This window comes from Episyrphus balteatus, chromosome 1, assembly GCF_945859705.1.
Source record: "Episyrphus balteatus chromosome 1, idEpiBalt1.1, whole genome shotgun sequence".
NCBI classification, from domain to species: Eukaryota; Metazoa; Arthropoda; class Insecta; order Diptera; family Syrphidae; genus Episyrphus; species Episyrphus balteatus.
Genome location: NC_079134.1, coordinates 23191518 through 23218634, shown reverse-complemented (window position 1 = coordinate 23218634; position 27117 = coordinate 23191518). Strand labels below are relative to the sequence as shown.

The following is a 27117-nucleotide window of genomic DNA, read 5'->3' as shown; positions in this document are numbered from 1 at the left end:
TCGCTGTCTTCTTTTTTTTAATGGCGGCCATTGAAAAATATGTCGTCTCCCACTTATGCATTCTGGTGAATTTTATGTCCACAGGGTGTACTTCCTACACCAAAGAGAGTGTACAAAATATACCGTTTTGGTTGATTTCAAAATCGATTAATTTTATGCACCATTAGTGGTATATTATAAAAACAACTGAATATCGGTGTATTTTTTGCACGGAATCTTAAAAAAATGTTGAAATTTTTTACAGAAAAGACAGTGGTATAATTTGTATACCAATAATTTTGAGAAATACACCATATTTTTTCAATTTCCTCAATTTTACACCAAAATTAATGAATTTACACTGATTTATACACCAGTGTGCTACTTGAGAGGTTTTAAATTTTTCCCTAATATAAACTACCAGCTCTACCATTCTACTAAATTTCAAGATTCTACGATAGTCAGAAGTGCTTTATAATAATTGATGAAAATTCGGCGAAAATGGGCGGTTACCACGCCCCCTGAATTGAAAATCTCAAATTTTCGATTTTTTCCTTTGTATACACCACAAGTCCTATCACCATGTAAAATTTCAAGTTTCTACGATAGCGGGAAGTTCTCCATAATTTTGATGATCTGTCAGTGAGTCAGTGAGTCAATGAGTCAGTTACGGTTTTCGCGATTTTTGAAGTCCTATATCTCAGAAACTACTCATCGTAAGAAGCTGAAATTTTGTGAGGAATTTGGGTTCGGCCAGCTAAACAAATGTAGCGAGTTTGAAATTTCTGGCATATTTGGTGTGGAAGTTAGAGGGGGGTCGAAAATGGCCTGAGTTGTTTCCTGTAAATAAGGGTGTAGTGCCAAAGTTGCTAGAGAACTTGGCTGGGCACTACCGTGCCCCTTGATTCACGTAGAAAATAAACAAAATTTCTTCAAGGCACCTGGACAGTACGACTACCCTCATTTTGGCGTCAAACTTGATAAGAGAAAGGTGATGTATGGCGGGATCTAAGACTAATAAAGATTCCACAAAAAAGTTTCCGATAGTAACATTTTTATATCTCAAGCTAAAAAATCTTTTTGTATATTTTGTCAAGGCGTTAAAATAATCAAATCCGTTTATGTAGTTCACAAGTTCACTTTGAAAGCCGTATGCCATCAACAGCAACCAGCTAACGATAGCAGTATGAAACTTTACGTTTGGTCGCACATAAATATCCTTGCCATTGCCAAACATCCTTCTCTATAGCTTTATATATGTATATACAAGAAGCGATTTGGGAGCAGTGCTATACTGCTGCGTGTGCTTTGGGTTGAAATCTTCGTGCCGGATTATATCCCTCCGGGGCTGTGTGTGGATCTGTTCTGTTGGAATCTGTTGTGTGGATGGAGTGGGGAGAGAAAAGGACGAGGACAACGACAACGATGATGATGATGACGATGGGGTGTGGGCTGCTTGTCGGTTGGTTGAATGACGGTTAAGGATTTGAGGGTGGCTGGGTGTGAGGTTCGAGTGTTTGTTCGTTTCGACCTTTTTTTCTTTTTCTTGTTTTGATATTCCTCGTCCTTTTTATATATACGATGAGTATTTTTACTTTTTTTTTTCTAGAACACTGCCGATAGCATAACGTGGTATAATTCAGTGGGTAAGCAGCAGCAGCAAGCATGCCAAGCCCAGGAGTGCTGAGTGGGTATAAAAAAACTTTATACCTGACTGCTGGTGCTACTTCTGCTGCTGCCACTACCACAAGGACTATACTCTATACTTTCTACTGCTGGTGCTGCTCTGTTTCTAATCCTCAATCCTCCACCTTCATCTCCATTTCCATCTCCACCTCCAATTGCTGCTGCTGGTTGGTATCCTTTTGGCCTGTGAATGTTATGTGTCTGCCTGTAACGGGCTATATTGTATGTTCAGATAAAATACGAAAGGTAGAGAGGTTTGTTGCTGCTGATATAGGTATGCGGCAAAGGCAACAGCAATGGCAAAAATGGGTTTGGGGTTGTGGAAAAAAAAGAAGAAAATAACAAGTGAAACCCGAAAAAGGGATTTTATGGATATACGATTTTGAAGATGGCAATAGAGAGCAAACCCAGAACATGACATCGTAAAAAAAAGGTATAATTCGCCACAGGATGTCTGTTTAACTTGAGCCTTCACTTCTTCTATTTTCAAAATTCATACCCTCACCTCATCTAAACGAGCTTGCAGCTAAAGCATACGGGATATGTGGGTAGCCGTTGTGTCGGACGTATTTGGAATCCTGATCGAGTGCGGATTTACAAAAAGGATGTTGGAAGATTGTCACAAAAAAAAAACAAGAGCAAAAAAAAATCAAAAAAAGAAATAAAAGACACAAAAAAGAAAAGGATTCAGTTGTCGATGTGTAAACGTAGGTATGTGTTGAGAATTATTCAGAATTAGATAGGTACATGCAAATAATTATCTTCCAAGTCATGTGTAAACCCTTGAGACGTTTGCTTTTTGTTTTTCAGCAAAAGAAAAAAAGGCAGATTTTCATTTGCCATCCCAGGACCTGGGAGTCCTGGGTGTATTAGGTATATATCTGAGTATTTGATTTCTTAACGCACCAACTCGAAGTAGGTATAAGGTACACGAGCCCTACATAATTACCTCTTTTTGTGGGTAATGCCCTTGAGACAACGAGCGAAGCAATGAACCAATTTAGTATAATTGGCAGGGTAAGGCATTTGTATGAATAGGTAACCCCTTTCATCAGCCTGGTGTTTCCTGTTGAAAAGAACATTTTGACACGAAGAGACGAGAATACAAAAAACATTATCTTAGCAGATTTCTGCCGCTACCAGGGGGGTTAAACGAAATTATTCCAGACTTTGTCTGCAGGCAATTGAGAGAGAGTTGTGAATTTTTATTTTATTTTGATTTCAAATTTAGCGGAGGTATCTTGCAATTACATATTTAAGCCAAGTTGAAGCGTTCCTATTCCACAAGGTATAGAAAGGGTGGAAAACACGACACTTTTTTGAATATTAAGATAAATATGTTTTTGTTGAGTATTTATTTCGGTGTTGTTAGGCTGGAGAAAAGGTAATGCCACTCCGAAAGTTTAAACTTAAGTTGAGTTTTTCAATACTCTTCAGTCAAATTGATCCTGATTTGACTGAACACATTCGGTTTCTTAGTTATGGATCAACTGAAAAAACATTTTGGACCGATACGTGTTAAAATTCTTTAAATATTGTAGCTCAATTTCCATAGTAGTGGCATCTTGTTTTTGATAATGAATTTTTTATTAAGGTTTACAGAACGGTCAAAACAAAAACGTTATTATATTAAAATTCTTACAAGATAAGAACAAGAGTATAGAATACCAATTGGCTGTCGTGTAGCATTGCCTTACAAAATTAGAAGAGGTTTTTCAAATGTAGAGTTAAATTACCATTACAAAACAAGATGGACAAAAAAAAAAACTTGATATTTAAATATTTCTATGCGACGAGTATTTATTGCTATTTTTATTCATCTTTGGCAAAACTCCAAAGACGAGTCAACATCGGAGACCAGCTCCACGAAATTGGTGAGTATAGTATTTAGATCTGTGACCCAATCGCTCTGTCACCGAGTCTGCTCTGTCGCCTTTAACTAATATCTTTTTTGTATTTTTATATAACTTATATTACTCCTAGAGCCTAGAGAGTTCAAAATTGATAAAATATTAAACTTTTAGTAGCATTTTAGATGCATTTCTTAGAATTTACAGTTATCTATTCAATCTTTACACATTTATTCAAAAATATAGTAAAGAATCAAAAACTAAATTATTTATTTGGTTGACTCGGGCGTATACGTATTTTTATTTGTATTCGTACAAAAAATATGAGATAGAAAATGCAAAAAAAAAGGGTGTCGCAAGTCCGTCTATCTGTCAGGATGTATGTAGGTCTGTATAAGAAGCTACAGGATAAACAGATGGGTCGATTCACTTCAAACTTGTTTTTGGAATACATTTTTTTTTGAAATCTAATTTCTTCAAAACAACCTATTCAATTTCAATAAGTTTTATTCAAAAGATATTTATACAGTTTTAATATACAGGGTGCCCCACAGTCACCGCCCCAAAATGAAAACCATGGATACCTGAAGTCATTTTAAGTCGAAAAACTCAAGTGGCAATTTTCTCGTTTTCGTCCTGTTTTCGAGTTATGACGGTTTTTATGATTTTTACTCTCTTGTCCTTTAACTGGCCTTATCTTTGCCAAACTACGTCTTATTCGAAAGATTTTTTTACACCCAATCAAGAATTTATTACAGTTTTAGTTTTTTCTGCGGACAACCGTTTTTTCGCAATTTTGCATCAAACACAATTTTCTTCGTTTTTTAAGTTGTTTTTTACAATGTCATATCATTTAAGTAAAAAAAAAACACGTAAATGAGTATTAATTTTGTTCGCTTATTATTGAAGTCCAGTTTATTTTCATAAAAAAATAAGTTTTTTTTTCATTTTTAAAAATAAACAAACTGAGCGAGTTTAAAAAAAAAGATAATTTTTAAATAAAAAATTAATTTAAATGAATTAAAACTTTTATGAGCTTTATCTGTTTGTTGTTTTCTTAACCACAATAGCCCAGAAAATGTTTTTAATTCATTTAAATTATTTTTTCATTTAAACATTTTTTTTTTAATTCACTCAGTTCGTTTATTTTTTTTTATAATTACTTTCAGTAGTCTTTTTTATGGGGCGATGACTGTGGGACACCCTGTACATATATCGCTGGCTGAGAACTATAATGTTCTATGTCTGCAGGGATTTCTATAAGACATAGAACATTATAGTTCTCACCCAGCGATATGTATACATAAATCAAAAATAAAATTTTGAAAAAAAAAAACAATTTTTGAATAAAAAAAATCGAATACGGGACATTGAAATTGTATGATATTTTACCGTTCTTAATATTTGTATTTGTTGTTTTTTTTTTCAAAATTATTTTTTTTTTTCGTCAAAGATATTGGAAAAATAATAGTATCTCAAAATCTTAGTAGGTACAGAACATAAGAATGGATTTTGAACAAAGTTCCAGTTTACGACTTTTTATTTGAATTTTAAAAATGCAACATAATATTAAGGAAAAATGTATATTTTTTACTAAACTTCAAAAAGAACCTGATTGAAAATTAGTTTTTGAGACTTTATAGCGAAAATAGTGATGGATATAGGTACAAAAAATAGACGTGATATAATAAATCTGTAAACAGTTTTCAGCACACTTAAGTCAATTATTGTCACAGGACGAAGTTGTAGGTCCAGCCTTCTTTTTTGTTTTTGCCACAGCTTAAAAATATGTTTATAAAAAAGTATTATTTTTTTTTTAACGATTTTGATTTTTTTTTTTTCTAAAAAATCAAATTGTTTACTTTTCTTGGAGCTCAAATGCCTTTGAAAATAGAATTTTTTGTTGTTAAAATTTTAAATACGAAATATTATAATCTACTACTAAGCTTTATTGATGAGCTGCACGTAGTTAATTTGAAAATGAATTAAGCTAAGATTACACGGTCAACGAAATCGGTCAACGCGTTGACTCTCTGACGTAAAAATGACGTCACAATCTGTCTCAAGAGTGTCACGTCGAGTGATCGTCAACGAAAACTGCTGTCATTGCGTTGACGGGTACGATGACACTCGCGTTGACACACATTTTTGGGTCAACGCATTGACTATTTTCGATGACCGTGTAATCTCTCTGTCAATGCCATTGGGACACGTTGACAGGGTTTTAGGACTGGGTGTCATCGCAATGACCCTCTCCCAGCGTTGACGCGGCAGAATTTAATACCGTGTCATCGTTTCAGATTGACATTGTTTTTTGTATAGAAATGTGATGAAAGTTGGATCCGGAACATTAGAATAGGGCTTTTTTTTAATGGTGTACCGTTTTGGAGGGAGGATGGATCTCATTTAATCTTTAAAAAAAAAATTCAGTTTGGCCATGGCATCCATGTTGGATGCAAACAATTTTTATTTCCAAAAACCATTCCTATATTCTAAGCTACATTTAAAGGCCATAACCATTAACATTGGGTGAGGCGTTCCTATGCTATAAGCGTTTGAAAGTGGCCATATTGATTTTTTTTCGATTTTTTAAAATTAAATGTCGAACCTTTTTTTATTTTATCTAATTTTTCGATAAAACTTTAGTAATTTTACATTCATATTCGTTCAAAATTGTTTTCAGAATTCATTCAAGACTCTTATCTTAAAAGTGCATTGCGTATATATATCGAAATATTTACATTTCAATCCAACCATGTCAAAACAATTTTCGTTTAGTTTTTCTATGAGAGCTTTTTTCAAATCTCATTTTCTCCGCTTTTTTTTACAAAATATTTTTGGAAAATTTAAATTTTTGCTTTGTGTCAAACAGTGTGATCAACAAAGTTTTGCGAGTCAACGCGTTGGCACTGCTAGGTAAACGTCACGTTGACACACCTGCGCGTCAACGTGGACAATATTGACTCAATAGTGTCAATCGTGTGATAGTCAATGTTTTATGCATTGACGCTGGGAACGTTGACGGTGAGATGACAGAGAGAATATGGATTTTTTCTTGACGTCAGAGAGTCAACGCGTTGACCGATTTCGTTGACCGTGTAATCATAGCTTTAGTCATTCCGATGAGTTCATAAAAATTAAAAAATGTCGCTTTTCGTGAAAAAAAAGTGCATTCTTCAGAGACTTTTCGATTTTTATTTGCCTATTGGCGAATAAAGAAGTATCAGTTTAGAAGGACTTTACGCATAAACCATGAAATTAACCCAGTAATTTGAAAATAAAAGTTAAAAAAAAATGTTTAGAATTTGCGATGCAAGAGAAAACTTAGGGTTGGGGTCAAAGTTCTGCCGGAGTCAAAATTCTTTTTTAAAAATTCAGCTTTAAAAATTCTTTTTTCAAAATTCTGCTTTCAAAATTCTGCTTTACAAAATTCTGCTTTCAAAATTCTACTTTTCAAAATTCTGTTTTTCAAAATTCTGCTTTACAAAATTGTAAGATACATTGTAAGATTCAGCAGTCAAAGATATTTTTAGCTATTGGTTTCATTACCATTCGAAAAAGTTACTAAATTATTTGCTCTTCAACACTTCAATGCTAGTTAAAAGCAAATACCACAAATTTTATTATTATTCCCCATTGTGAGCTGTAAAGAGCTCTTAGTAGATAAATAAATTTAAATCCCTTAAGTAAGAATTTGGGAAATTTTTCAACAATAAAATAAAATACAAATAAAAAGAAAAATACGTACCCACTTTAAACAGAGTATACGAGTTCGCCACAAAACACGTGGCTCATATTTCATATTCACTGAATCAGCATTGTTATACTGGGGGTTAAAGTATTTTATCCATAAATCCACATCAACGTTTTATTCTTTTTTCTAAAAAAGATTCACCAACTCATTCCAATCCAACCCTATTTTATACTTCAAATATCCATGATGACGATATGATACTGGTGGGTTATAGCTGGAAAAGCTACAAAGTGTAAAATGAGCGTCTGTTTTATGACAAGAACAAGGATCCTTGTTGCCGCCACCTTAATTGCAGCAATCAACAAAAAGAAGTCCTATCGACAGCGTTAAATTTCCTAAAGAAGGACTCTGCTGCTAATCAAAGAGACGGCTATCAAATAAACGACCAAATTGCTGCGTCGGTTGGTCGGTCGTCTCCTGTCGTTTTACGCAATCATAAAAGATCTGTACGTTTGTTCATTCGGTTGTTGGTTCAATTCAAGGAATTTCTACAGAGAGAAGAAGGGTCTCTATAATACTCGAATACTCGTCGTCATCGTCGTCGTATAATATAATGGAAGTGGCTGATGCTTTGTTTGGGGACCTTGTTGATGGTTAGAGATGGTTGCTTGGCGGCAATGGGCTGTTTGCCATTCCTATTATTGAAGTGTGTATCCATCCATCCTTCTTAGGCCAACCAGAATTATGTGATAATGTCCTTAATGTAGTGTAAAGGGATCCAAACGAAATTCGAATCGAGTCAGGCAGGAAGACGATGCTGATGATGATGATGAAGGCCGAGACTGAGGCCGAGGCGATGGTGACGATGACAACCAAGGATGAATAGGATTGCATTGGTGTGTTGTGTCTTCTGTCTTGTGTGTTTTGTTATTGCTTTGGATTTAATGTCTAGGCACTTATCATCAGTTGCTGAGTAGTATAGTTTGTGGCAATAGTGGGGCAGAGAAAGAGGACTCACTTTTAACGAGGTGACCAAAACAGCTAGTCATCCTATACAAATGTGAACGCATGAGTTATGAGAATAATCATGTGATTGCTGATTGGGTTCAAAAGGTTGACGACGATGATGATGTGCTTGAAAGTGGAAGGAATGGTTTTTGATAATCGCTTTCTTGACTTGAATAACAAATAACATCATAGAAACATACGCAACCACATTATATACGGGTTCTTACCATGGACGAGAGGCCATTGATTGTCGTATAACAAGCAATTGAGGAATTCAACAGTTAATTGAGAGTTTAAAGTGCAAAGGTCGATATATCTTGTTTAAGTACATGGGTGTAGTCTTATAATATAGTAAAAGGCATGTGCATATGCTAAGATCCTTATTTTCATCCTTAATATTCCATCAAAATTAAATAGCAAGTAATATAAGTAGTGAATAGTAACTACATTCATAAAACGTTTTTAGTCATGTTGAGTTTAGTATCGCATTGTTTAGTAATAAGAAAACATTTCTTTAATTTCAAAAAATGATGAACTATGTAAAATACTTAGGCCCAATTTATTGACTCTCCATTAAACTTAAATCGCCATTAAAAAAGTGAATTTTAAAATTAAGAAACCAAATTCGTTTAATTCAGTCTCTTTTAAGGATTGGCATCATTAACTAATTGAGCATTAAGTTTAAAAGGCGTTTTAGTTAAAACCTATTTTTAGAGCAAATGGAGGTTTTAAAAAGGATTTCTATTTATTCACTCTCCATTAGCGTCAAATGTCATTTAATTTATTATTTTATTAAACAAAGTTTCAGTGTCAGTTAACAATATAAAATAAAATGCACGACTGGGTCGCACGTACTTGCTCTTGTAGTTCACAGTATCTTTATCTTAAATATCGATTGGAAATTTAAAATTTTGTAGAAAAAAAAATCAAAAAAAAAAAAAAAAAAATCAAAAGTTTAAAAATTAAATTAAAAAATTTTTTTTTTCAAAAATGTTTTTAAAAATATTTTTTTTTTACATTTTATACTTAATGATCTCTGTAAATTTTAAATAAAATAACTAATGCTTTGATGAAATATATGAACTTAAAAAATATGTCAATTTTTGAAAAACGGCAACGCCATATTTCCGTTCTCCGCATTTTTTGAGAAAAACTAAAAACGCAGTTTTGTTGTAATCAATAAGAGTATTCCGCACACCAAATTTGATCGAAATCGTTAGAGCCGTTTTCGAGAAATTTGCAATACCTCGAAAACGTTATATGGGAGGTATGCGTTAAAATGGAGATATTAAAAAAATAAAAAAAATCATGTGTGCAATTCACACGAGGTAGAAGTGAAACCTTAAAAAATCATTTTTCTTGCAAAAAAAAAAATAGAAAAAATCTACCTATTTTTATTCTATCACCTTCAAATCCATGTTTTTTATATGACAACCTAGATAAATTTTATATCATCTGAAAGCTTATTGTCTTAGCTCAAAATATATATATCGATCAAGTCTATGAGACATCTACAAAAAGAGCTAGAATTTTTTGAACTCGATCAATTTCCTTAAAAAAAAAAGCTAAAAAACACGTATTTTTATCTTCTCACACTATTAAATCCATTTTTTTTCCCTAACAACCTATACAAATTTTTACACCATCAGAAAGCTTATTGTCTTAGCTCAAAATATATATATCGAACAGGTGTATGAGACATCTACAAAAAGACTTGATGAAATTTCATCCAAAAAGCAAAAAAAAACATTTATTTTTATGTTCTCATGCTATTAAATCAATTTTTTTGTTTGACAACCTATAAAAAATTTTATACCATGTTAAAGCTTTATGTTTCACCTTGTATAATGATGGATAAATCTTATTTCAAAGATGTCTAGAAGAGAAGTTAGAATTTTTTAAAGTCAACCATGTCGAATTTCCAGACTGAGATTACGGTACTTCCTACACTGGTAGCTGGTCATCGCCAACAGATCTCCACAGGTGTTTTGAGGTATTTTTAAATTTCAATTTTCGATTGTGTAACTTGTAGAGCACGTAACGTTATGTGTGATATATTAAATAAAAGGTTATGTTATCAGCATGCGTATTAAAGTTAAACCAAATTTGTATGTGCACTAGATCAAAAGATATAACGTGTGTTGGAAAAGAACATCTTTTTACCGTTATCTTCGAATTTTGAATATGAAATTAATTGAAATTAATGTACAATTATAATTTATTTAATTACCTATCTACAGTACAAATTTCATTCATCTATCTATTATAACAAAAAAGTTATAACAAGTTGAAGTCGTGTCGCGTTTTCGTTTCATCTTGTTTCAAATCACTACGATACTAAAGAAGTTTTCACTTCAAAAATGGGTCTAGGGAATTACGTAAAAATCATCTGTACCAAGTTTCAAGCAAATCCATCCATCCGTTTAGGCCCTAGCTCGATGTACAGATGGACGCACAGACGCACACACGCACAGACCGACGAAGGACGGCATGACGAAAACCACTTTTTTGATCTTCTCCATCATCGTAATGTTGGTTTTGATTAAAACCTCGATTTTTTTTTCTACACGAAACCAATACTTGCCCTATAGAGCAAGTAAAAATAGAATGGTGAAAATGTATTCAATCAATTTCATAATACCAACGTTTGGTAATTGGTAATTTTATCTTACAGAACAAGTCGTTTTTGTGTTGTTTTAGTTCAAACGACATGTACGTTATAGGGATGAATTGCTTCAGGTTTTGGTCACTACTGGCATTTCCCTCTCGCCAGACAAGAATATATTTATATAGGCTTGCCAGAAATTTTTTATATCTATGGGTTATGGGTATGAGGGTTAAATGGACAACACTTTATTTGAGATTTTTAATAGACACAAAATTCAAAGAAATTAATGCATTTCTAATCCACTTCGCAAAACGCAGTAGAGCACATATATAGTAGATCTACTAGAGAATATCTACGCGACTAGTGAAACTAATCAGGGTTGAGATGCTGCGTAATCCTAATCATTTAAAAAAAAATGCAATATTTTCAGCCTTTATGGTTTCCACTGGTATATCGCAATTCTACCTGTGGCTTTTGCCTGGCGTTTAAGCTGCAAAATACTTACGGGCCATCATTTTTGTGTATATATAGGTATTATATTGTTTATCCTTCAAATCTTATTCAAATTTAAATATACATATTTCATTTGACAAAATCGTAGCTTTTGACAGTTTAATTTTTCAAAAAATTAAAAATCCCTGGGATATTTTTAATGGAGTTTTAAATTTAAATTTTCCTTTAAAAGTAAAGACTTTAACTAAAGCAGAGTGAATTAAATGAATTTTTAATGATGGAAACTTAAAGACGTCAATAGATTAACAAAGCTTTTAACTAAAACGACAAATTTCCAAATTTAATGGAGGCTCAATAAATGTCATTTCCGATGGGCGAATATATTATAATTTTAAATTCTTAAGCTAAAAATTTGGTTAAGATTATAGAAATTTGTAAAATTTGAGAACAAACTCAAACAATTTCAAAGTATTCCGTGTGGCACCATAAACAAAACTTTTTCATTAATACCTATCTATTTCATTTGTTAACATAAAAAATCATATAATATAAACATTAAGGCCCATTTGCTCATACGATAGTTAAATATTTAAGTGAAAAATAAAGCACTGAGTTTCACATGACGGTTTGTACGAAATTCAATCTTCTTCATAAATCCCTCTAAGTTGAACATAACTTAGGGGGAAGAAATAGTAGAACATATGCAGTTTATGTTCCACCTAAGTACTTTTTACACCTAAGATTTTGGTGTTAAAAAAAGCAACCATTATCAAATCATTGATAATAACTTGAATTCATAAATGTTTACCATCAGTAGATTACTAAATTTAACGCACCCTTTTTTCGACACTGTACACTATTTTTCTGTAGGATTTCTAATTTTATTTTGACACACAAACACATTCACAATACAAACAATACGTCATATTAATCAATTTTATTTGTTATTAAAAGCGCATATTTATTGTCACTATCACTATTTTCACTTATTTTCCCACAATATAAAATCATAAAATTTAATTCTTAGCAAGATTTTTGCATTTTATTAGTTAAAATTGCTCAAAACAAATATGAAAAAAATGACTTTTCTCTCGATTTGACATTTGTATTTGAAACTTTCAGCTATTTATCACGAAAGTTATTCATTGCTAGGTTGAACATAAATATTTTTTGAGAACTTGGAATAAACTAAGTAAAACATAAAAGCTATGTTCGACCTAGATATGATTCAAATTTATGATCCGTTTGAGCAAATGGGCCTAAATAGTCAAAGTTACCTTATAATATGTTACTAAAAAAATATTTTATACAAACAAATTTAGCATTCGAAGCGATGAAATTGTTCCTTTCATTGGTTTGACAAATGGTTATTAGGTAGATAAATACAAATTTTATTTATTTTTTGTTACATTTTTTTAAAATATTTACTTTTTATTGTACTGCGGAAAATTCTTATACAAAAAATTAAAATAAAGTCACCCTTAAAATCTAAATAAATAGAAAATATGTGAAAAAATGTGCTAAATTAAACAAAAAATCCAAGAAATAGCATAAAAAACGTCTAAAAGTGTGTTTTAATGCCTTGGTACTTTTTGGTCTTTGTTTAAAAACTTTTTAGTTTTTTTTTTTCATTGAATATGAACAGTTCTACTTAAATCTAAGAGCGAACATCTTTTTGATATCAGTTTAGCTAAATTTCTAGCTTATAGGTATACAGTTTTGAAAAAGAAAATTTTATAAACGCTTATTCTGTCCGCCATTTTGAAACCACCATTTTTTGGAACCTAATTTTTCGTATTTCTCATACTTATATCCTTAAGTGTCTTAAAGCACTAAACGCACCACTGACTGTACGGCGAGGAGAATGTTAAATAGTCAAAAGTCAAATCCCCTTTGACCGACAGATTTTTAAATTTTTAACGAGTTCAGAACATTCACCGATTGTGTCAACTTCGTTTTTACTTCTAATTTGGTAAAAATAATAATTTACCAAATACTTTATAAAAATGAAAAAAATATCGTAAAAATAGGAATTTTGCCATATTTCGACAAATTTCAAAACGCATGTGCAACTGGAAGTCCTTACTCAATTTGAACTATTTTTTGCATACTTAATATTTAGCTCAAAAAAAAAAATGTTATCCAAAGCTTTTATTTAAAAAAAGGTGTTAGTGTGTTTAATTTTTTTTTGTAAAAATACCTACCATTTAAAAAAAATTTTTTTTCAAGCTTTAGAACCGATGCGCTGGCAGAAGATACTTACCATTTTGATTATTTTTTAAAGCCTTCTATCCATTTTTTTTATCATTCGCAACTTTTCCGCGCTATTACGATTTTAAATTCGAAAAAAAAAATTTAACAAATTTAAATAAAAATATTTTCCTGTACATGATTGATATTATTTTTTCATTTTTCTTCTGATATCTACTAAACAAATCGACAGATTTCCAATAGAAAGCTAATAATTATGATCTAACAATAAAAGCAAGTACGTGCAAACCACTCTGCATTTTATTTATTTAAAGCTTCCAAATAATTAATTATTAAAATATTTAAAAACAGGTTTCCAAAGTATTTAACTGAATAATTACGGTCACTCCTTAACCTGTGTTCAGTTTTAATGGTAAAAAATATTGAAAATATAGGTCAAAAGTATTACAAAAGTTGTCTTTTTACAGCATTTTTTCAATCCACTCTTTGAATCAATCAACGGTATCTATATCATTAAAAATAAGAATTAGTTGGTTCATCTGCTGCCTTATCGTCAATTTTAGGACACCTTCCTAGGCAAAAAGAATAACCTTAGGCAAGCTCAAAAATGTTAAGGACTAATAAGTTAGTCAAGTTTCGGTCCCTCATTAGTTAACTGCCTAAACAAGTCGTTTCAACCATTAAAAGTCGAAAAGAATTAAAATCTCTCTAACTCAGTTTACATGGTGTTTTGAGACATGGTGTTTTTTACTTGCATATAGGTACTATATATCAAGTTATGCATTCTTACAAAAAAAAAGTTGAGATAACATTTTTCCATGACATTACGATGGTAGAGAATGCCAAAAAAGTGGGTCCCGGAAGTCCGTCTGTCTGTCTGTCTGTAAAAAGAGCTACAGCCTAAATTGATGGACCGATTGACTTCAAACTTGGTATCTAGCATTTTTTGGAGACTCTCTAGAGGGATTTTTGGACCAAAAATAACGGTACTTGACATTACCGATTTTAGTAAAGTTAAAATTGCTCGAAAACGGCTCCAACGATTTTGTTTAAAAAATTCAAATGTTAGTTTTAAGACAAGGTCTATCTTCTAATGAAAAATTTTTTTTTGAAAATCATTATTAACGGTACCTGCCATAGAACCGTTTTTTCAAATCCAATTATCTCCGAAGCTACTTGTTCGATTTCAACGAAACTTTTTGTGAAGAAGCATTTATATAATATAAGCCAAAAATTAAATTTTGAAAAAAATAATTTTTGGATTTTTAAAAAAAATTTGAAATTTTTTTTTTTGAAAAATCAAATTTTGAAAACGGGACATTGAATTTGTTTTGAAATTTTGTTTTTAGATGTTGATAAGTGATTTCTAAAAAGTGGCATACCAATTTTATTTTAAAACTTTTTTTCCAAAAAATTATTTATAAAAAATTAGTTTTTTAAAAAACGGCTCTAACGATTTTTTTCTAAAAATGCATCTTAATATATCAATCAAAACTGCATGCTTGGGCAATTTGATTTCACATTTTATTTTATTTATTAAAAATCGAATTTTATTTTTTTTAAATTTTTTTTTTGTACCCATATAGTTGGTACCTACTTAAATTTTCCAAATTTCTATATAAAAAGTCTTAAAAATTTAAGCAACTTGAACTCTAAGAGCAAATTCGTGCGACCCAGTCATGTATTTTATTTTATATGGGAATGAAAAGCTAAAGATATTGAATTAATATTTAAATTTAAATCGATGAGCTCTTTGTTTATCATGGTTCTTTATCGCTATTAATTTATATTTCTTTGTTCGTTAAAGCGCTACCTGAATTCAATTTTAATTTCGATTAGGTTTTGAAAGACATTGAATGCATTTTGTTCAGATTTTTAAGCCTTGAACAGAAACACAGCCCTTAACTTGGGTGGGTTTCACTTTTGTAAACAAGACTCCAATGTAGTTTACTAAGTACTTACATTTTATCTTTCTGTAGGAAACTTTAAAAACTATACGAATACTACTAAGTACTTCTAAGTACTTATCAACAAGGTTGACAAAATAGTTTTTCCTTGTTTATGTTCCTTAACCTTCTCTTTCATTTCGAAACTTAACTAAAAAAAATAAAAAAAAATCTAAGTCATGTTACTCCTTAGCAACGCCTTCATAGTCCTATCTCAACTTAATAAAACAACAGCAATAAGAGTTAACACAGCTTGTATATATTCCTCAACGAAAAAGTTCATTCCTATCCTATTTGTCACAATCTTGATTCTTTAACCCCATCTAATCAATTACGTTTTTTTTTTTTTATAAATCCATACACCAATTCCCATCCAAGTCACAAAAATTGCAGGAAAACGAAAACATGCAGCAGCACATCACAATCTACCTACATCACACCCGCCCCATACTCTATTCCTTTAACTTAGTCTTTTGTGTTCTGTCAACTTTTCTCTGCTACTAGGTACTGGTAACCTTTACATGCCACTCAGAGTTTGTGTATGGTGCTTATAGTCCCTTACCATGCCATCATGCCATATAGCAATCATTTCATCCTTGTGGTGAACAGAAATAAAAAAAGAAAAAAAAAAAATATTGAAAGTTCCCTATATGACCGACCAAATATCCTGCATTATTATCATCACTGGCGTACTTCCTCCTTCGGGACCCATCCGTTCGTTCGTTCGTCCTGCCATTGACAGAGTACAGTATACCTTCCTGTTTGTGTCGCCCTAGCTGACTTATGTGGTGACACAACAGAGACGACAACGACGACGACGGAGAAGAACGTCGGGACTCGGGAGACATCTTTCTGCCAGATATCCTTGAAGTTGTCATACCCTCCTGCTCCCTTGTGACCCATACTCCATTAATTTTTTTTTTTTTTTTTGCTTTGCTTGAAACCATTCTGAAAAGGACAAACAAGAGACTGCCATACTAATATACGAGGACGTCGACTACGACGACGACAACGACGAGCAACGATGCGATGATGAGGACAATTCTCTGACTCTGAACTGAATCCACTGGAGCTCTGTGTACATATGTGAACCGAACGTATATGCGGATAATTTGTACATATATCTCAGGGAAATAAAGATATTATACTGAGGTGTTGCCAGAGCACACACATATATTAACAGCACAGCACATACGTACTTACAAAACATGCCAACGCAAAAAGCTCCTGGATGGAGGAGCTGAGGAACATCTTAAACGAACGAACGGCATCAGTAGAGTCGTTGTCGGAGTCGGAGAAGCGAAATCCTGTGGGTGATGTGGCTTTGATTGTTCACACTCTTAATGGTGGTCTGGGATTGTAACAGAGTACACTTCAGGGTATAATAGGCAGAAGTGATCAGGACCATGAGTGCACAGACACCACCACACAGATACACACACACAGCAACACACGTTGGAAAAGTATAGTGGGTGGCTGTTGGGTGATATGATGGAGCTGAAACCAGCGTGAAAATCGAAAGGCCAAAGGCATAATCATCAGTCGCATGGCCTGGCACACACCAACTTTTCTCTGTAGAATGAACGACATCGACAACGAGGACGAGGACAAGGAGTGACTGTGTAGTGTATATCTGTGTGTAAGTGTGTTTGGCATAATGGCATGGCATGGCATGCCATCGCAATAGCAAGGCTCAACAAGGCACCGGAGCAGAGCTCTCTTGGTCTTGTATATTGCCATACAGAGTCGAGATTCGTGATCCAACAAACGACCGATGTCAGCATGGAGCATAAGAAGGTGAAGGAGGTGGAGATATAGAGGCAGGGCAACAGAGCAACTCGGCAACTGGGAGCAGTCAAGTGGATAGAGATGGGGTAAACTCTAAGGCAAGGAAATGCCGTATTATTTATACTATACCCTCGTATCCGCATGTAAGCCCCATGAAAAAGTATAGATGGAAATGGGGAGGGCGAGGAAAATGTGTGCAAACGATGTAGCACTATTCCTGCTGGGTGAAAACTGAAGTGGCACTACGGAATTCGAAGCCGAACAGAAAGTTATGGTTATGTTCATATATATGTGTTCGTGTTGAATATAGTTCGGATGATGATGTACGGAATAAAAGTGCCAGGCGAGAACGTGCACTTGTGTGGAATAGGATATGGTTATGTTGAAAATCGTGGACACCGCAACCGTGGTGGTGGTGGCAGCAGAAGCAGCATTTTTGAATCAAGTTGAAAGGATAGAGGATTCGGAAGTTCTTTTTTTTTATTTTCGTTTTTTTTTTTTTGTTTTATTTGGTTTTGTTGTTGTTGACTATGACTATCTTTTCTATTTTTATTGGGTTTGGGTTGGAAAAACTATGGACTCCATCGATGAGCAAAGATATTATAGTTTTGGATTAACAGTCAGCGAAGTTACTTAAAATATACTTTTTACTGAAGGATTTTTGTAACTTAAGTTTGTCAGAAGTCTTAGGGGATATTTGTTTATTGTGCCTAATGTTTAAACAAAAAAAACAACAATTTAAGTCGATTTTAATAGTTTGTTCATAAATAGTAATGAAAAATTGTAAAAGTCTTTGACTTTTTATTTCAGAAATGGGATTCTACTGTCTAGTCTCATATACCTAACTGAATGTGAATTATGTATGTTATTTTAAATAATGGAGAAAAACTTTACGAATCCTATGTTAAATAAATCGAATTCAATAGTTTTAAACAGTTCAAGATCTATTTATTTGTTTACAAGACATATGTACATCACAATTTGGAGCTTAAAATATTCAAATTCAATTTCAATACTCCGTTTAAATAGCACCGTTATGTTTGAGATTACTGGAAAAAAAATTTAACTATGTAAACTAATTTTCATTTTTTACTGGATAAATTTATGTTGTTTGGGGTGCTGAATACGAATCTGAAGTCTTCAACAAAATTTCTCACGAGAAAATAAGAGAAAAAAACAAAAATAATTTATATCTCACCCATTTTTTTAACGACTTAACTGAAAATTTCAATGAATTTAGAACTTTTCAAAAAACATAAAAAAATACTTTTTGAAAGATTTTTCTCAAAAGCACCTACAGATTTGTATGACTTTTTAGAGTATAGAGTTAGAATAGAGTTAACCATTAAGAACAATTACTTTCTTCCTTATATACTATTTTACCAATAAAGAATAACAAAAATATAGTTTTCCTACTTTCACCCTGACCCAATTTTTAAGCGAAATCGAGGAAAAAATCACCCCCTTTTATCATAATTGGTTTCTCTCTCCAACAAAACATTCGTATTGAAAACTAGAACCCTCTTTTAGACTTTATTTTCTTTTGTGGACTGCACTCAAAAATATTCCTAGGTCAGTTAAAATGTGTTAAAAGAATATTTAAATAAAAACATGAAAAAAGTACGTATACACCATAGTGACCTTATAAAAAAAATTTGTTTTATGTATAAAAAAACTTTATTATATACTTTTGTGTATAAGTTAATAAATATGTATAAATATACACCATATTATCAAAAAAAAAAAAGACGGGCGTTACACCACAATTAGGTACAAATTCGTGGTATCAATGCTAAAAATCACTCTACTCTTTTTAGAAAAACGTTGCTGGCTTAAACTTTATTTTGACAAGTTAAGATGATTTGCTTGAAAAATGTTTGTAAGAATAGCTATTAATGAAAGGCAAGCATAAGTTGTACATATGTTTGTTGAAATAACAATCTTGACAAAAAAAAATTAACTGTAGTTAAAAATTAAAAAAAATATTTGTTTAGAATCATTCAATAAATACTGGACCCTTTTTGTAGAACGTTTGAGCCCCTACAAAAATATATCTTGCTTATTTGATAATAATAACTTTTCAGTGAATTCGAAAAATTTTGAAAAAGTAAAAATATTTAAAAATTTTTTTTTTTAACTTTGACCTCGACTATCTTTCAAATTGTTAGGTTAATGAAACAATTATATGAGACTTTTTTTATGGAGCAATTTTTTTTTTCTAAAAAATATGTCTTGCCCTTTGGATTATTATAATTCTTCAATTTTATACAAAATTTAAAAAAAAAAACGAATATTTAATGATTTTCTCAAACTTTGGACCTCGAATATCTTTAAACGGTTAGATAAACGAACAAACTGTACGCTGTATCAGGCTTTTTTGTAGAGCGTTGAAGAATGTTAAGAAATTTGCTTAAAATTGATAAAAAAATGATTTTTTTTTAATATGAGATTGATGTAAAAATGGAAAATTGCGAAGCGGAGAATCTTTAATTAATATTAAGAGCTCATATTTGGTGAGTATATTTTGAGGTGTAAAAAAAAAAAAATACTCGATTTTTTTGACCCACAGTAATGTATATTTATTTTTTTATTTATTTATAGTTATTTTAACCTACCTGACGAAGTGATTACCTCCCACTTGACTGTTCTAGGTTCATATCCCAGTGTTAATTCTTTTTTACCTAATTATTTTTTTTTTTTTTGAAAATCGATGTGAAAACGCTCTCGTCTCTTCCTCTCGAAATATTGGACATTAAACTTCCAAATTTAAAGGAAAGGATCTCCCCTCTTTGACAATTCAAACAGTAGAAATTGAAGGCCGATCTAAAAATTCCAATTTTGGCAATCCAATTCACATCCAAAAATTGTTTCTTAATACAACCCCTGATTTTAAAATAATTTCTAACCAAGCCTTCATAAGACCAATAATTCTGCCGAACTCAAATCCCGTTCAGTGGGACAGTAAAAGAACTTATTGTAATAGAGATTCCCAAAATGAATTTTTTGAGTTTTTTTTTTGTAGGACCAAATATTAAATTACTCCAATAAATCAATTGGTGAAATACGTTTATTAACAAAAATTCCCACACAATGCTTTAAAAGTATTATAAACAATATTTTTCAAGAACCGGTTGTAACGATTTTTTTCTAAAAATACACTACAATAGAAGAAATCATATGTCTGGTCTGACCAGACCTATTTAAATGAAATTTTGTATACAAAATCAATTAGCTTTAACATAAATAAAAATGAAAAAAAAAAAATGTTTGCATTAAAAATAAAATGCACGACTGGGGTCGCACGTACTTGCTCTTGCAGTTTAAAACACTTTTATGTTAGTTTACTTGTAGATTTTAAGAGCTGCCTCTGTATAAATCAATTAAAGAAATTTTGTTGATGTTGGGGAAGAGCCGACATTTAGGGCAAAATTTTGTTAAATGAAAAAAAAATGTTTTTTTATTTGACTTTTTTTGAAAAAAATAAGAATGCAGTTTTATTGTAATTGCTTTGAATATCACGTTTGTAAGGTTTAATCAAAATCGTTAGAGCCATTTTATAGTTATTTGGTATAATTTGAAAAATTTGTATGGGAGGTACACTTTTTTGGCTTTTTTGAGAAAAACTAAAAATGCAGTTTTGTTGCAATTGCTTCGAATATTACGTCTGCAAAGTTTAATCAAAATCGTTAGAGCCGTTTTCGAGTTATTTGGTTTGAATTGAAAAATTTGTATGGGAGGTACACTTTCTAAGCGAGATATAAAAAAACAAAAAAAAAAACCAACTTTTAGAATTCCATAAAAATCATCTGTACCAAATTTGAAGAAAATCCGTCCACCCGTTTAGGCTGTGGAAATGTGTACAGATGGACGCACAACCGCACAGACGCACAGACGCACAGTGGTAAAAATGATCCATCTAGGTGGACATTTGGTTGAAATTTTAATGCAATTAAGAGACAAACTGGACTTTTCACAGTTATAAGGAATGATTGACAACTATGAAACCACCCAATTTATTTCATTTGAGAAAATTTCTCCAGCTTAACAGAGCAGTCTTTTCAAAGCAAAAGATGATTCCAGGACTTTGCACATAATGCAATTTTTTTAAGATTACGTGTTTTAGCTCTGTTTGTTTTCAACCGAGTTTATTTTTTTTGAGAATTGTCAACAGTTGTCAGCACTATATGTGTATATGCAACACTTAAAGAATTTTTTGTTAACAATACCCAATAAACACTGGAGAACCATTTGATAGAATTAAGAGTCTATACAATTTTTGAAGTTCTGTAACTTTTTTTGCCCACCTTTGCCCACCTTCCGGGTTTCGTTGTCCGGACGGGTAATTCATATAGATTACACAACGGTAATATTTGAAGCCATACACAACCATAAGCGTGCTATATTGGAAATTTTCTTTGAAAATTTAATTTTTACGGAATGATTTAATTAAAATCTGGAGAGAACAAACCGCTCAAGAAAAGGATTTTGATGTTCGCAACTATGTGAATGAACAGATTATTTTTAAAAGTTTTGATAATGAGAACTTTTCAGTTTTTTGAGAAATGGGTTATATGACTTTTAAGCCCAAAGAAGAAAAAAAAAAAATCAGACCAGTTTTATGCTGTGGTTCCCCATGAGTGTATTTAAATTTTAGTGCCACAAGTAACGGCGCATGAGCTCAAATGGATTTAGGTTATTCAAAAATATGTAGTTTTGATCATAATTATTAAGACGAATTAGAAATACATAACTTTTGGTATATAACCTAATTTTCTCAAATCAATATTGCTTTCAAGCATTCAAAATGATTTCAAAAAGCACGATTTTGACTTTACTTCGACATTGAAAATAAAACTACAGATTCGTCAATTTTTAACCAATTTAATATTTTTTTTATCTATTAAGAAATATAGGTACCTATATATATTTTATGGTTAATGATAAAAATCGAAAGCCAGTTGAAGTTGGATTGTGTGCACAATAGGTGTCAGAAATCAATTAAAATTAAATGAAAAAAGAAAATCCGATTAAAATAGATTTTTCGAACAATTTTGTTAATTTTTTATCGAAAACTATTCGAAACTATTTCAGCTGATATCGAAGCAGAAGTAAAGTAAAGAGTTTACTGGCAGCAATAGTTTTTTTTTATTAGTTATAACAGGGCCGGTTTTAGGGGGGGGGGCAGCCTGGGCCGTCGCCCAGAGGCGCAAGCACTGAGGGGCGCCGCAGGCGCCCCGAACTTTTACAAAAGTTTTATAAATAACGAAGTCTATCCAATCGATGTTTTATTTATTTTTACTTTCACAAAGGCGCCCCAATTTTTTTCTATTCCAATCGAAAACGACATTAATGTACCTAGTTGAAAAAGTTTTTGAAAAAATATTGTTCAAATAAAACCAACTGTACCTACTCCTTAAATGTGTTTAAACAAAAAAGTCAGAAAAAAAGGTAAACTTTTCAATTGAGCCTAAATGACATGAATATTTAATTTTTTTTAAAGTTAACCTTATGTACTTTAATAAACTGCACATTGTCAATAAATGCATTAACAAGTATATGAGAGGTAATCTGCTATTGCTTTTTTCGTGATTTTAAAAATTGTTTTAAAATTATTTTTTTTTTTGAGAGGCGCCACTTGCAATCTTGCCCAGGGGCGCCGGTAGTGCTTAAACCGGCACTGAGTTATAACTTCGAAAATAAATAAAATCAATAAGATAATTCACATGTTTCAATTCTATTTCGAGTAAATGTGAAATGTAGAAACTAGCTAATAATTATTAAAATCTGCAGAAAATAATCCTCTACAGTTAATAAACATATACTCAGTATTTGTAGTAGATAATTTACAATTTTAATGCAGTTTATGAGTAATGTCCACCTAAAAAGTCCCTTTTTACCAGTGTGAGACGTACGGACGGAATTGCGGGACCCACTCTTTTGGAATTCTCCATCATCGTAATGGTGGTTTTGATTAAAACCTCAAATTTTTTTTTCGACACGAAACCAATACTTGCCCTATAGAGGAAGTAAAAAAATTAAAATCAATTTTATGAAAAAGGTTCTAATATTTTATATTAATTTTTTTTTTTAATAAAAAAAAGTATATTTTTAAAGATTTTTGTTTTCTAAAAAAAAAACAATTTTAATAAAGTAAATAATAATGCATATTTTATTATTTAAATTCATTTAAATCTTTTTTTTCCTATAATTAAGAATATATCGCACCCTCAGTGCAAAAGAGCGATAAGTCAAAAAATGACATTTTTGAGATAATGATGAGGAAATGTTGCTTTTTAAATTACCTTTCTTTTGAAGGGCTTGTTGTTAACGTAAACGAAAAATTCGAAAGATTATGACTGTTTTTATCCAATTCCTACTATATTAAAAGTCAAACTCTTTTTTTAAACAATTTTAAAAAATAAATTTATTAAAACTATAAAATAAACATAATGGTTCTTGTAATAAAGCTTTGACATTATGAAAATTGCTGTCCCATGGAAAGTTATAGGGGAAAGTTTAGAGTCAGTATGTATTTTGCAGAAGCGTTTTCTCGAAATGAACTTTTTTGAGTTCTCGCTCTTTTGCACTGAGGGTGCGATATGTACATTTGATGAAAAGACAACTATTGCATCTATACATAATGCACTTGGTGTTATTGCAATGTCCTTCACTGTGATAACGTATATGAACACATCCCGTGGTTGATTCTTTCATGCAGACGATGAACATGCAAATCCATATTGGCAAGCATAAGAGCGTGAACTTCATATGTTCCTCAATCTACCTTCCCAGCATTCCGTCACCAGCTAAGCACCACCCAAACATTCTTTATACCAGATAGGAGGAGAGCAAGAGCCTTATTTGTGCGGAGTAGAGTATTTTGCACAGTTGTATACGGCTATATATGGCACCCAGGATCCTTTCACTTCGCAAAGTGGCAGTGCACATTTGGCTGATGGGCATTTGAAACTAAGTACTGTGTGGTTTATGAGGAGCGTGAATCATATAACGTATATAACGATGATGTGTTGTGGGCAGGCAAGCATTCAGTATAAGAGCACCACTCGAGTTAGCAGAAGGATTTGTGTCTTTGGCGCAAAATGCTTTTTGGGCTTCGTATAGTTAAGAAAATACAAAAAAAAAAAAAAAGACCATGAACCTAGGAAAGGGTCTTACATGAAGACCTTGGCTATAGCTTATGCTTTTGCTTTTGCTCTCACCAAAAACGAAAATAGAGAAACGAAAAACGTATGCAGTTAACAAGGAAACTCGAAGGGATCCAATGATTGGCTTAAATTATGAGTGCTTTTATGGCTGGCGCTGCTGACCTTTTTTCGTTATGGGGCTTATAAATGTAGAGTTCCTTTGTGATTGTTCATGTGCGATGATTTTCCGACGGCAATAGGTTTTCTCTGTGTTTGGAGTGGCAAGTTGAAAACATCGAATTTTACTTGAATAAATTTTGTAGACATTGTAGACGATTGATGACGGATGCACAATTTACGTTGTCGGTCGCTTCGTAGATGGATACGAATCTATTTTTTTGTGCATGTGAATGATTTGTGTTTTTTCTGTGTGTGTGTGGTGTGTGTAGTGGAAATTTACCGAGTTGAGTAATTGAATTGTATTCTGCGCAGATATAATATTTTTCTGTGGGACACTAGGGCGTATACGTGATCAAATTACTTGTTGAGTTTATTAGTTTCTATATATGCAATGCTACTGCATATCTGTTAACTGTTTCGAGTAAAAGAGTATTTTAGAATGGATTTAAACTATATATTTTTAGAAACATAGGATTTAGAGTGTAAATGAAGAGGAATAACTTAACAATTTTTCGCACTAGAAAAAAATATATCTAAGATTTTGCAAAACTGTTTGCTAATACTCTAGTCCATTTTTGCTCATAGACATTGAATTTGAAAGTTGCAATAAAAAAAAAAAAAACAGTAATTTATTTTTAATTCGTTCCTGAGTAAACTTCTTTTATATAGGTATCATTCCCTCCTACAAATATATTCTGATTCCATTTTACTCAAACAAATTAACGTAATATATAAAAAAAAATTATTTAGTGATTCCTGAGAAAGTTTATTGTTTAAATCATATCTATTTATAAAATAAACTCTTGTGAAATGAAAAATGTACTTTTACCTTCTGGAACATGAAAAAAGTCATATTTCTACAATATTTTCTCAGTATGATCGGAAGGAAAAAAATCCGTAGGAGGATTGAAGAACTTAAATTCTTTTTTTTACACATAACTCTTATATAGAATAGAATCTGTGGAATATAATGGTGAAATTCCCACGCAAACGACTTTGTGTGTTTAATTCATTTTCACTCGAACTGAATTTCTACTTAAAAAAAAAAAAACAAATTATACGCTAAATAATATAAAGCAAGCCGTAGAAAAATGTGGAGCATTAATGCTTATATATAACATAATAACTTATAGAAATCGATTCACTCTGTTTTTATAACGTGGTATACAAGAACCTAATTTTTTCTTCGGTAAACAATAACTGTCTGCTTTTTAGCGTGGATGTGGTGTGGGTGTTGGTTTTCTTGACATTTAATTGTATATTTTGTTTAAAGTTTTATGTTTCCATATTAAGTTATGGAAAAGCTTACAAAATTAAGTTTAAAAACAATTTTGAATAGCCGAGTCGACTCGTGTAATTTTAACTGGGTTAGTTTGCAGGTGCTATATTAACAATCTCCTTCTGTTAATTTAACACGAGTTTTTCTTTGTGTATGTATGTATGTATGTTCCATTATTTTTTTCTTATTTATTGTTTTCTTTGTCCCTGTTTATCAACTCTCAAAAATTTGATGTAATTTCAAAAATATAAACAATGGTATGGCACACGCACAATGCTAAAAAATTAAGCTTAAGACAGTTTACTTGTTGCTTTTTGGGGTCAAGATACAGTGGAAAGTTCATATTACGGAGAAATGGATCCATACCATCTTATATGCAGGGGCGTACACTCCTTGGGGCAAGCGGGGCGGTGCCCCGGGGCCCCCGACCGACCCCAGGGCCCCAAATGGAGACAATTCATTGGTAGCCACACAATATATGTATATTGGTTTTAAAAAAAGGTTACCCCAGGGGCCCCAAAAAAAATAAACTGCTTTTTTAAAAGAAAAATTATAATTTTATCTTAGGGCCCCAAAAAATACATCAGGACCCAATATAAAAACATTACGTTATTGGTGGCATTCCGAATATTACTTCAGAACAGAGGCCCCAATACCTATTAATTCTTGGCTCCAAAAAAATTAAATTATATTTTAGGGGCCTCTAAGCACTTAATTTTGAGGCTCTAAAAATAATTTTTCAGGGGCCCCAAAATAAAAAAAATTATGTCTGATGATGGAAAATAAAATATGTATTTATCACTTCAGAACAGAGGCCCCAAGAACTATTAATTCTAAGCTAAAAAAAGTTTTATTTTAGGGGTCTCTAAATATTTAATTTTGGGGGCCCCTAGTACAAGTGTTTACTTTTTTTATGAGAGACATTAAAATAAACCTAAAAATAAATAAGCCATACAAAAAAAAAACCTATGGCGTATACATAATTTTTTTTGTAACTAAGGGGCCCCCAAATATTAAAGGGGCCCCAAAATTTAGTCTTACCCCGGGGCCCCGGCGACTCAAGGTACGCCACTGCTTATATGCCAGAAGTTTTGGCATTAAACACAAAAATATCTATCTTCGTGTTGTCTAGATATTTTAAAACTAGCATTGCTAGTGCAAATGTAAGTATTTTGTTCAAGGTTAAAAGTTCTGTCGTAGTTTTAAATACAACCTTTGGAACTAGGCCTTTTTTAAAACAAAAATTATTAGCTTTTAACATAGCGCCACAGTTTTTTAATAATATTTTTG

The 27117-nt window shown here is 31.9% G+C and overlaps 1 protein-coding gene across 1 annotated transcript in view; it reads right to left on the bottom strand.

The window, feature by feature from the left end:
• The window catches only part of LOC129907843 (putative mediator of RNA polymerase II transcription subunit 29), a 51210-nt gene extending 39014 nt beyond the window's left edge, over positions 1 to 12196 (bottom strand). Inside the window, exon 1 of the mRNA XM_055984244.1 lies at positions 12115 to 12196. Within this exon, the coding sequence (XP_055840219.1) occupies positions 12115 to 12181 (67 nt within the window). The 5' untranslated portion in view covers positions 12182 to 12196. The remainder of the gene's footprint in view (positions 1 to 12114) is intronic.
• Positions 12197 to 27117: the final 14921 nt, after the last annotated feature.